The sequence below is a fragment of the Cynoglossus semilaevis genome, chromosome 17 (assembly GCF_000523025.1).
Source record: "Cynoglossus semilaevis isolate Cse_v1.0 chromosome 17, Cse_v1.0, whole genome shotgun sequence".
NCBI classification, from domain to species: Eukaryota; Metazoa; Chordata; class Actinopteri; order Pleuronectiformes; family Cynoglossidae; genus Cynoglossus; species Cynoglossus semilaevis.
The window spans coordinates 15,413,499-15,425,341 of record NC_024323.1 but is presented as its reverse complement, the minus strand read 5'-3'; the positions used below and the strand labels follow the sequence as shown (position 1 = coordinate 15,425,341).

At 40.2% G+C, this 11,843-nt stretch overlaps 1 protein-coding gene across 1 annotated transcript in view; it reads left to right on the top strand.

Annotated features, from left to right (window-relative positions):
* The first annotated feature begins 16 nt into the window (after window positions 1-16).
* Window positions 17-11,843, top strand: part of evplb (envoplakin b) — a 16,610-nt gene continuing 4,783 nt past the window's right edge. Inside the window, exons 1-17 of the mRNA XM_008330778.3 lie at window positions 17-2,522; window positions 5,432-5,531; window positions 6,914-7,068; window positions 7,245-7,368; window positions 7,920-8,051; window positions 8,137-8,178; window positions 8,263-8,424; window positions 8,578-8,685; window positions 8,758-8,853; window positions 8,926-9,036; window positions 10,117-10,263; window positions 10,349-10,503; window positions 10,607-10,704; window positions 10,798-10,970; window positions 11,076-11,254; window positions 11,349-11,487; window positions 11,581-11,790. Of these exons, the coding sequence (XP_008329000.1) occupies window positions 2,482-2,522; window positions 5,432-5,531; window positions 6,914-7,068; window positions 7,245-7,368; window positions 7,920-8,051; window positions 8,137-8,178; window positions 8,263-8,424; window positions 8,578-8,685; window positions 8,758-8,853; window positions 8,926-9,036; window positions 10,117-10,263; window positions 10,349-10,503; window positions 10,607-10,704; window positions 10,798-10,970; window positions 11,076-11,254; window positions 11,349-11,487; window positions 11,581-11,790 (2,172 nt within the window). The 5' untranslated portion in view covers window positions 17-2,481. The remainder of the gene's footprint in view (window positions 2,523-5,431; window positions 5,532-6,913; window positions 7,069-7,244; window positions 7,369-7,919; window positions 8,052-8,136; window positions 8,179-8,262; window positions 8,425-8,577; window positions 8,686-8,757; window positions 8,854-8,925; window positions 9,037-10,116; window positions 10,264-10,348; window positions 10,504-10,606; window positions 10,705-10,797; window positions 10,971-11,075; window positions 11,255-11,348; window positions 11,488-11,580; window positions 11,791-11,843) is intronic.

Here is an 11,843-nt window from a genome sequence, read left to right as displayed (position 1 = left end):
CCTGCAAAGTGGTGAACCCCCAGGTGCACCAGTGGGCACTGCTGTCATCATTATTTATATTTATATATAGATTATTTTGACACAGTTCTGTAATGTTCTGTTTGAATATTAGGAGGTATTTATTACTTACTGTGTTAGGAAATTCCAGCTAAGATTTATCTGAGAGCCAGATGCAGTCATTAAAAGAGTCACATCTGGCTCGTGAGCCACAGGTTCCTGATCTAAAAGCGTTTCTAATGTCTCGGCCTTTGAGCTGCCATGTCTGTAGTTTGAGCTTAACACGTGTGAGGTGGATGAACGGAGGAAAAATGTCCCCACCTTCTGGTTGAGAACCAAATAACCCCTTAGCTTGTGTAGTACACAGATGGTCTTTTTAACCGAGTGATGTTGCTCAACTTCAGGACAGTAATTAAACATAATTTAATTACTGTGTTTGTGAACCTGAATAAACACGTTTATTACATTAAGATCTTTGATGATTTACACACTTTTTGTTTCTACATAGAAAACATTAACAAAAACTGCTGTTCTAAAGCTATGGTTCTGCTGCTCTTGTGGGTGTGGCTTATCTGAGCTTTGCTCATTGACCTGGAAATATGTGTGGAATGTTTCCTGTGTAAATATTCCAGAAAGGAGCCATTCTTCTGTCATAAAAATTCAACACCACCAACTACACAATAGACACGGTGACTAAAACAGCTCTCTAGGTTTATAGTAAATGCAAATAAATCTATTAAATAAATAAATCCACTAGTACTGGTCAAATGGTACATGCAGGCACCTGGAACCACTAGTTTTTTCATCAGAAATCGTTGTTAATGTCAAACTAAAGTTTAAAGTGACAGTGAGGATATCACAGGTAGAAAACTGCTTATCTCAAATGACTTGCACAATCTGGAGGTTAAACATGCAGCTCAGGCTCTTGGTTCTTGAACCAAATCCCTGCAGGCACCGGGTGGCAGGAAGGTTAAAGGTGTTAGAAAACAAACAAACTTGACCATAGTTAGAAGCAGGAAACCCTGCATGTTTTTCTGTCACTATTCCTTGTCTCTAAAGCTGATAGATGATGATCACACTTTAGCTATTAGTGTGAAATTGATGTACAAGTATGTTAATACACTGATTGCATCACATTTATTCCATACAGTTTCCTGTATCAGCGAAAGCTCCATGTGGGGTCTGGCTGGTGGTCAGTGTAGAAGTACGCACTGTTTTCAGCTCTAGGTTTATTAACATCAGTGATTTCTAATCATGCTACTGCACATGTACAAATCCTTCCATGTCAAAGGTCAAGGCCTGCTGATGCTGAATGACTGCCGTTAGTCAACACTTTTCTCCTGTCATGTCACTCACTCTGAGCTGTAGCTACATGTGTCTTTTGTCCCATGCAGGTGATCCCGCCCTCTGCCTGCAGGTATGTGGGTGTGGGTTTGATGAGGAACTGCTCTGGGTGTGTGTCAGTCACACCCACCGCAAGCATGAGACAGAGCAGCATGCTCATCCATTCTCTTCTTGCTCAGGTGCAGTAAAAACAAGACATTGTTCCGCTACCGACGTGGAGGTGCGTGCACACACTCACACACTCGCCCACTCCACATCCATCTGACCTGGAAGAGTGTGCTTTGTGTTTTGTCTTGACACATACTCCCACTCACCGCCACATGTCCTTCTATTCCTGTGGTTACAGGTGAAGTTTTTTTTCCTCACACCTTGTGGACCTTCACTCCCATGATACCACACCAAAGGTCGTTCCATGGGGCGTGCCACTGATATGGAGTGATTTGTCATCAAACATTGTGACAACAGTAACTAAGATGGCTGTGAAAACTCCAGTTACTATGTTTGTCCTAGTGAAGAACTACTATTTCTGACACAGGTCACCACTGACTCACCTGTGATGTAGCTTGATTTAACAACATTAGCCTCTAGTCAGGAATGATGAGGGTTCAGTTCTATTGGCTCTTGATATTCTTGCACCAAAACTGGTTCCGCTGCATTCTTTTGTCATCTGGACTGAACAGACAGTCAACTCTTTATGGTTTGCTGTAATGTTATTGTGCAGCACAAAGTTGGCAGCGTGTCCCATTTACACACAGTTTATAGAAGCAGGTTGGTGTGGAAGCTTCAACTCTTCAGAGGTCACAGAAGGTAACAGAAGTCCATGTGAAACTAACGACATCGGCTAACGACGGTTTCTACAAAACCCTTTTCTGGAGAGTACAGCTGCACAATCTGAAGTTAGAGAAAAAGACCTGCGAGGTGACAGCAGGGTGGAACAGGTCCACCCGGTATCTCTGTCTGACGACACACCTGCTGCACTGGGAGGAGCTGATACAGGTGGACGCTCCTTCACTTAACTGAGGGTAAAGACACTGTAGGGGAGGAGAAGGAGGAGAGGACAGGAGAGAGGACTTGGAAGAAAAACACTTAGACTCCTGCTACACAGACGGGCCTGAACGCTGTCCCACCACCACCACCACCATGTCCAAGAACAAGGAGTACAGTCCTGTGAAGATCAGCAAGTGAGTTCCTGTCTGTATGGGTGTGTGTGCATGTCTGTGTCAGGTTTCTTGTCTTGTGTTACCTTCTCCTGTCTTCTCTGTGGTATGTATCCTCACACAAACTAAAATATGGATCACCGTCCCATGAATGCAGCAAAGACGCCAGGTCTGATGTGGAAGTTCAAATGTTTAGTATGTAAATGCCTGTCATTTATTTTCCTTGCAACACCTCCTGGACGATTCTGGGAAATTAAGGAATGTTCCTTTCCATTCTAAGCTTTTCTCTGATATAGACCCACATGATCATGTGGTTGACTAGGTCTCCAGGTCAAATCTCCTGACTTTGTGGCTGAACCACATTTGTTTCATTTGTCTCTTTGCACATGGGGCGTATAATCAAATAGTAATCCCCGGTTGTGACTCATTATTGGCTGATAGGTCATGAGTACAATCATCACGGTTATCTTGCAGTCAGAGTAATTCTGACATTGAGGCTGTCAATTATTCCATGAAGATACACGTGGCCATGAAGGTCTTCACCGCTTCATCTGTAAAGACCCCCCTTCCCCCTCCCCCACTGTTACAAGGAAGGTCCACAGGACCCAACATTAAACCTGAAGATAACAACAGAGAGAGGAAAGAAGGGAGGAGGGTAGGGAGCAGGGAGTGTCAGGGCAGTTACAGTATATACATCTGTTTACCTTGATTAGCATAGTTAGCATAGAGAAAGAGAGGGAGAGAGTGTACCTGATGATTCTGTTCTTGTACTATTGTTGAGGAGTCACTTGTCCTTATGTCCCCACTGAGTGACTAATTATCATTGGAGTTAGAGTTAGACTAAGGATTAGGGCTTATTAGTTATATATTTGTAATAGTCAAGGTTAGAGTTAGGGTTAGAGAATGTATAATGTCTATATGCAGAGCTCACAAGTGTGTGTGTATGTATGTGTGTGTGTGTGTGTGTGTGTTTTTAGATAAACAGTTAATATTACAGTTTGCCCTAATATGTAAATGTGTATTTTAGGGAAGACCACAAAAAAAGAAAATATATAAAATAATTTCACAGATGCTTGAACAACATTTCCATTCTTCCAACAGGCTGGGATTATTAAACCAGGATAAGTAGATTTGACTTTAGTTATTAACTTTTGTCTATTAAACAGAGGGACTGGAGCTCACACCTACTCTACATCTCATCCAGTTAAAACAGTTCAAATACTCAAAATGTGACTTTGTGTGACACAATATTTTTTATAGTTTGTGACTGAAGTGTTTTGAAGCATCTTGTTATAAAATATGAACGTTGGTTCTATTTGTTCTTATTATTCTTATCCCTTTTGGTACATTTTTATATTAAAAACATTTTTATTCATTATGTCAATTTAATTTTGTTGTGTGAAAGAGGAAGAAGTTTTGTGTATTTTTGTCCAAATCCTAAAATCGTAGATAATAATCTATCTGTGAATAGTCAGTACAACAGTATTAGTACAACAGTATCAGTTCAACAGTATTACTAGAGTATTCCACTTCCTGTGGTTTATTGTCACCTCAGAAACGACTCCCAGCTTGGGGACCAACCTAACTAACTAACCTAACTTAACCATGGCTCCACTGATTGTCCAGAATTAATACGGTTTTGTTGTGATTACTTGTGGATCAAGTCGTACACAGCTTTTACTCTCACATTTAGAAAATGTTTGAAACCTTTTTGTTTTTGTTTCCACATTTTCTGTAAATAATATTTTGATAAATATAACATAAATACATTCACTCCAATTAAATCATAATTTAAAACATTAGAACACCTGTTTTTCTATGATCACTTTATTAAAATCACATTTACCATCATCTGAAAACAGAACCTCAATCCTCAGACGTGTCTTCTTTGGTATGCACAGTCAAGTCCAAATTAGAATCTGAGTAACAGATGAAATTTAACCAAGTCAGGACGATGACTCCAGAGAGTCCAAGTCCAAGGATTTAAACTTTTTGGATTTCCCAGAATTTGGAAGTTTGAGTCACTGATATAAGAGTTCGATTGATATTTGACACTGAAGTAAAGATGTCTTCTCTACCGTGACAGTCGTCCTCAGCATGAAGTATTAACAGCACCGGAGTTGACTGACCTGAGTCAAATTTAGAGCTAAAACAAATCAGTGTTAAAAATTCAAAGGGTAAATGAACTCTGAGAAGAAGTTCCTTCTGCTGGTTCACCCCAAAAAAATAGGAACTGAGGGGCCCCAGTTCCAGAAAGAAGAGTAAAATACGTCACAATGTCCTTTTGTGTCAGTCACTGTTGGCGCTGCAGTGAAGTGGTGACGTGTTCCTACTCCACCTACTACAAGGTCAGACATAATGTCTGACTTATGTCTTGATAAGAGCCAGATTCCTATGAGCAGGAATATCTCCATCCACACTGACGGCATTCTTCATGCTTGAAGGGAAGTGAACACACCCCCAGCGAAAATGTCTCTTCATCTGGGTGTGTCACAGTAAATAGTTGGCTTCATTCTGAGTTTACAGTGTCTGACAGAACAAACAGGTCATTGATGGGTGACACGTTAGATTGACTGGTCATTGACTTCAATGTCCAGCCTGCTTCTCCTCTCCACCTCCTGAAGCCACAGAGATTATGTTTTAATGTCCACTGAAAAATGTTCAGTCCTGTTTAATCTCATGCAATATTTAAAAAAAAATAATTTTCACGTGCAATTCCATTTGAACTTTTATGTGTAATATTTAATTTTTTTCATGTGAAGTATTTCAATGGTTCCATGTGAAATATTACAGAAAACTTAAAACAACTGCACAGGATCTTGTCCTTTGTTTTCTGTACTATTTAAATATTTTTCTTTTCTAAATGGGATTCTGAATCTTATCTGCATTTGAAAAATTATAAGACTATTTATTATACTTATTTCTGTATTCAGGACCCAGGCCCAGGATCTGGCTGTGCTAATCGCCAGGATGCAAAAGAATGCAGACCAGGTGGAGAAGAACATCCTGAGGGCAGAAGAACTGCTGGCGTTGGTGAGATCTTTACAACATTACAGCTGTTGTTTATATATAATATATACCTATATTATATATATATAATACATATATTATATTATATAAGCATATATATATATATATATATATATATATATATATATATATATACATATACACACCATGATATTATTTTATCTTTAATTACTTACTTTTGTAGGTAATTAACTGTTTTACTGTTTTGGGTGTCAAGTTTATCTGTGTGAAATAGGGTTCGATATTACAAATAATTGCAGTATTAGGCGCTACAGTTAATTTATTGTAACATTTTCTTAAAACCGTATATGCCAGCGCTATTGTTAAGCGTAACTCAAAACAAACGAAAACAAAGTTACAGAAAAGGGGCGTGACCATGAGGGGAAACAAATGCAATAAAGCAGCCATGTGATTGTCGTCATGGATGACAACTGGGCAGCATTTACCCCATGCCATGATAAAATGTTTCATCACCTGCGGGACAACCTCCCAACTTTGTCCGCCAAAGTAAAGGCAAATATACAGTAACTGGATTAAATCATGTTTAATATAAGTAACATAAACATACATTTGCTATGTTTATGTAACGTAACATTAAATTAGTAGGGCCTTGGTCATGTTAGTGTGTCATTTAAATTAGTTGTGGAGGAGTTTGACACGTGTTCGGCTTTACACGGTGGTCACTTACTTTATACTGTTTGTATGTAAACACAGCGTCAGGTCGAATGCTTTTTTTGTTGTTGTCGTCGGACAGTTTCAGTGTCAGTGAACTGTAGAAGAAAACTCTATGTAGTCTGTTCTCAGTCCTCAGTTAGTGAACAGTTAGCATTAGCTGTTCTATTTTCTATACCTGCTGTATATAGTAGTGTATAATAGCTTAGTTACTGCACATTACCTTTACAATTCAAAGTAAATGTGCTTAATAATATACATTACTGACTCTCCAGCTTGGCAGGCTGCATATGTTGTTTTGAGTGAAAATTGGTCCGAAAGTAGTAGGACAGTATGGTCGTTAGGTGGTGTTGATGCACACCAGCCCACGTAAGTAAAGTATAAGTTTAAATCTATGTCCACCCATTAGGTCTAAGGAAACAAGTGGTTGCCAAATTTGGGAGGGGGTGTTTTAGGGTTAGTGTTAGGTCAAATTATTTCAGTTTTGATGTTTTATTAATGTTGACACAACAAGTTCTTTGAACAAACGTGTTTTTTTGTAGCAGTAGTAATAGTTGTTTAGTTGCAACAGCTGTGAATGTGTCAGTGTGGTTGGAGCTCTACAATAGTCCTAGCTTCAAAAGGGGAAAACACTGGGGAAATGAGACTAAAATGACATTTCCATCAAAGACTGTGAGGTTCAGGTTCTTCAACATCCTGACTCTAATCTGTAGGACACAGAGCGTGAAAAGAAGAACCTGGATCTGAACCACCAAAAAACCAATGCAGAGAACCTGACGGAGGCCGAGAGTCTGCTGAAGGACCTCTTCATGGACGTGGACAAATCCAAGAGGATGCAGCACCCCCAGTCTGATGAGATAGAGAGAGAGTAAGAGTGTACTTTCTTTTTTCCTTACATTTACCCAAACAAATGTTCATGCCAGCAGAATCCACACCTCAGACTCCTCCCTCTGTCATATTCATCTGGACTGTGTCTCCGCATTCATCTTTACTTTGTTTGAACCTTTCAACACAAGGCCTTTTTTCTGCTCTCCCTGATTTCAGTGTTAAAAATCTCCATGATCGCTGGGCCAAGGACTGCGCCACCTACAGGGACCTGTATGATCAGGTGCAAGATCTAGAGCTGTTGCCTAAGATTGGCTGGACTTCTCTGCTGGATGACAAACTGGTGATGATGCAACACCAGCTACACTAACAGCATTAACATTCGTAAAGAAGAATTATATTATTATATTTATTTTTACAACAATGTCACTTTGTCACTGTGGTGTGTCCTCATATATTTTAAATGCCCAAACAACGTGAGAAAAATAATTAGTGACTTGAAAATTGTTGTAATCTGATTTTGTTCACATTCCAATTCGTTTTCCAGTGGTATAAATGGCAGCTCTGTATCCTTTGACTTACATTACTGCCACACTGGTACTATGGTACCAAGTCTACCTCATCTCTACCAAAACAGAGGCAGAGAGCAGAAACCAACTTCAGACATTTTAATACAAGGACTAAGTAATTATTATATGTGATCTTTGTTTTTTTTTGTAGTACATATTTCCACATGCTTTGCATTAAAGGTGGTTACATTTTTATATTATTACTAAATATGTGAAAAACAAAAACCTTTACCCAGTATGAAAATTTTAATTAATTTTTAATTAAAGTGTCAAACATGTTGAGAGCAGTAAACTAAAATGTACAACCCTGTTCTGTGTTCAACAGAAACAGCTGAGCACAGAGTCGTACGGTCTCAAACTTTCTGATGTAGAAAAGCAGATCGCGGCCCATAACATTCTGCACCAGGAGATTGAAGCGTACAGTGATCAGCTGCAGCCCAGCACCACCACCTCCAAGGTGATGGCACAAAACCCTCAATACAATCACGCACAAACATTCGGCACGTCTCCCATGTTCATGCTTTTAATCCTTGCTTCCATAGCAACAGTACACTGCTATCAAAGACAAGTATGGCCAACTTCTGGTGAGTGGTCACATCTTCAGTCTGTTAGTCGGGCATCTGACATACTGAGACAGCATGAAAAAGTTTTTTTTTTCTGTTGTTCAGGAAAAATCCCAGCAAAGACGAAACCACCTGACCTCCCTGTACGACTACATGCAGAGCTGCAGTAAGGAGCTGCTCTACCTGTCGGGTCAGCAGGAGAGGATCCTACAGAGAAACTGGAGCGATCGAATGGTGGACCCTCCAGGAGTTCGCATGGAGTACGAGGTGAAGTGACTGCGACACCATAACTGGTGGATTTTGGGGATTTTCAGCAGTTTAAGCACAATGTCACACAATTGGACCAGTTAGAGACACATGTTTATACAATTGTATTATATATTTTTGAGAATTTTCATGAAATGAAATATTCATTTACAGAAATTCAAAAGCAACGGGCTGTTGGCACATGAGAGTGAGATTAACCAGCTACAGGATGAAGGTGATCGTCTGGTGGACATGAAACATCCTGGCACTTTGACCATTAAGGTAAACTCAAGCTGTCAGAGAAGTCTGACCTGAGCATCCATCCTCCAAGTTCTTAAATCTGTTCCTCCTCAGGCTCACAGAGACTCAGTGCAAAGTGAGTGGCAGGCTTTTCTTAACCTGTGTCTGGCACAGGAGTCACACCTGGACAACATCGAAGATTACAAGAAGGTAAAGGACTGGCAACAGCGCAACCCCATGAGTGACTCTTAATAGTTTTCACTTCATATCTGTCTACTTCAGTTCCAGTTGGATGCAGAGACATTGTCCGAGTCCCTGGAGAGACTCAGTGCCAATCTGGACCCAAAGTCCATGTCTAACAAGAGCAACCATGAGATTCTGTTTGCCCTGGAGGTAAAATAAGTTGATAAATGATTGGTTTAGAGCAGCAGGACTGATGGAACAGTTGAAAAAGTTCTTCCTACATTGTTCAATGCATGATTCCACTTTCAACTGTTGGATGAAACTTATTCTCAGAGTTAGCGCTACGCAATGCAGATTTGTGTGTGTCTTAGAAAAGTGACCAGATCAGTTCTGCAAGTTCTGCAACAGCCAAGTTCTTCTGCACCTCTGTTGACACACAGTGTTTGTTTAAAGTCAGGGAGACTTCTCTTATGAGAGTTCAGTCAGTTATTTATTGCAAAACTATTTTACGGTAAAACAAAATCATGAGTGTAGAAAAACAAAGAACAATGACTATTTATGAGACATTTGTGTGATGATCATGTCTGATGGACAAAATCACTAATATGCAGCTAATCATCACTTAAAGCTAAATAAAATACATGCATTTAATTAATGGAAGACCAGAGCAGAAAAGAAATGTTACAGCAGGCGTTTGTCATTCACCATCAGAGAAGGAGGTGTTTGAAATGGTCACCTCACAGAGAAAGTTTCCTTTAAAGAAATGTTTCAAGTATTTCACCTGGAAAATCAAGCATCATGAGAATGATTAACCAAAATTTAGGTAAAAATTGTTAACATTTTAAAATCTAATATCAGTGACTAGTGTGGCAATGGGAAAGGTGTAACACTAAACAACCATTCACAGGGATTAAACTCTGAGCTGTTTACCTGCTCCACATGGTGGAGGTAGAAGAGGAGGAGCTCTTTTACATGTCCTTGAAAAAGCTGATTATTCATTTACATGACTTTTATCTTTGCGGTGGCCATGCGGTGGCCAGGGTGGGGGTGGGAGGGTGGCCAAGACTGTTTCACAGGTGTCCAGTGCTCTCCCCTGCCTCCCCTCTAGCGCTGCCCCTTTTGTAAGTCGTCACCTGGAGAGGAATGAATTCAAATCTTTTCCATGAGCAGCAGCAACTGCATTCATTTAAGAATCCTTGTGTTCACTGGCCTCAGGCTGACAGTTGTGCTAATGTAGCAATGAAACAAATACCTTTAGATTAAGCTATTTTTGTTTCTTTACATCTTCAGGGAGACGAACCAGCGGTGAAGAGGAATGAGCAGCGCCTGGCTTTTCTCAGGGAAAACAGCAACAACATTGTTCCTCTGAAGTTGAGACGCCTGAAACCCACCAAACCCATCACTGTGGTTTCTCTGTGTGACTGGGTTGATGATGGGGTAAGAAAACCAGGACCATAACCTCAGGGAAGGGTTACTGTTGTTGATGAGATTTTCATTTCATTATTTTCTTGCTTTATTGAAGGACGTGGTGAAACGTGGTGAAAAGCTCACCATGAAGTCTAACTTTGATAACAATGACTGGGAGGTTCAGACTAGCACAGGGAAAATCAAAACTCTTCCAGGAGTGTGTTTCATGATCCCGCCCCCGGACGCTGAAGCCCTGGAGAGAGTGAACAGGTATACGTCACAAACTTAGGTGATGTATTCCTTCTGCTGATTACTAAAAGGTTCAAAGTAGACACAGATTTTTATGGAACCTGGTGTTTGTTTGTGTGATCAGTCTGGATGCAGAGTTGACCAACCTAAAGAACCGTAGAAGTGATTTAATGTCCTCCTTGAAGAATCCAAATTTGGAGGTAGACAGTCCTCAGAGGGCAGGTGAGCCTGAGCTAAGGCCTCTGTGTGAAAATATAATTCCTTGTTATAATTGTTATTATTTGGTGTTTACATAATTTTTTTTCTTCTTTTCAGTTGTTGTACAAGGTTCTCCTGAGGATCCCAGAGCTGAAAAGTTGGCCTCTGATCTAGACAGCATTAATACATCTCTGGAAAGGATTGAAAAGGATATCCTGAATCGGGTGAGGGCACCGCTGGACATCCGCAGCCCCACACAGGACCTATCCAACAGGCTGCAAGAGCAGGAGGTGAAGAAGAAAAAACGAGAAGAAAAAACGATGCAAGAAATAGTTTCTTACTGTTCAGAGCCTGACATTTCAAAGTTGTTGTGGTTTTTTTCATTTCATCTCCAGAAATCTGCTCTGAGTGTGAGAAAGTTAGAGTCAGAAAAGGCCAGAGTTCAGAGAGAGATGGAACCAATTCTCACAAAAAAACCTCTGGGACCAAGCGCTTCCACTCTGCCACAAAAACTCTGCACTGCCAACAACAAGTTTGATGAGATCAACTCCCTTATTGCACTTTATGATAAGAAGTAAGAGTTACTGAAAAAACGCAACGTCTAATATACTATCCCAGTGAAGTTTAAGATTAGGATTATTTTGGTATAAACTCTGTCATTTCACTAGAGCTACAGCTTCTGTGTTCTTGGAAAAGCAAATACAGAATGTGGAAGGTTTTGTCTCTCGGTGTGAAGACCAACTAGCCAAGGATGGAACCATTTTAGATCAACCTAATGTTCTCCAGAACCGCATCCAGCAGATGCAGGTGAAAACAAAAATAATAAAGCTCACAGATATGATAGAGTGGGAGTATGTTTGAGGCAAAAAAGATCTGAACTTTCTACGTACTGTCAATCAGGCAATTCGTGAAGACATGGCCTCAAAGAAAGTTGAACTGAACAAGTTGGGTAAAGACCTGGACCTGACCGAACAGGCCTGCAGAACACTGCAGCAGAGTTTCAAGGAATACTGTCCTGACATCCGGCGACAGGAGACTCAGGTGAAACATCTGAAGAATCGTTACTCCAACATCAACAACCAACTCCAGGAAAGGTTGGGAGGTTTAAAGGTTCCATTCAGATTAGATTATGCTGTAACTGTTACTGATGATCTTACTTTCAT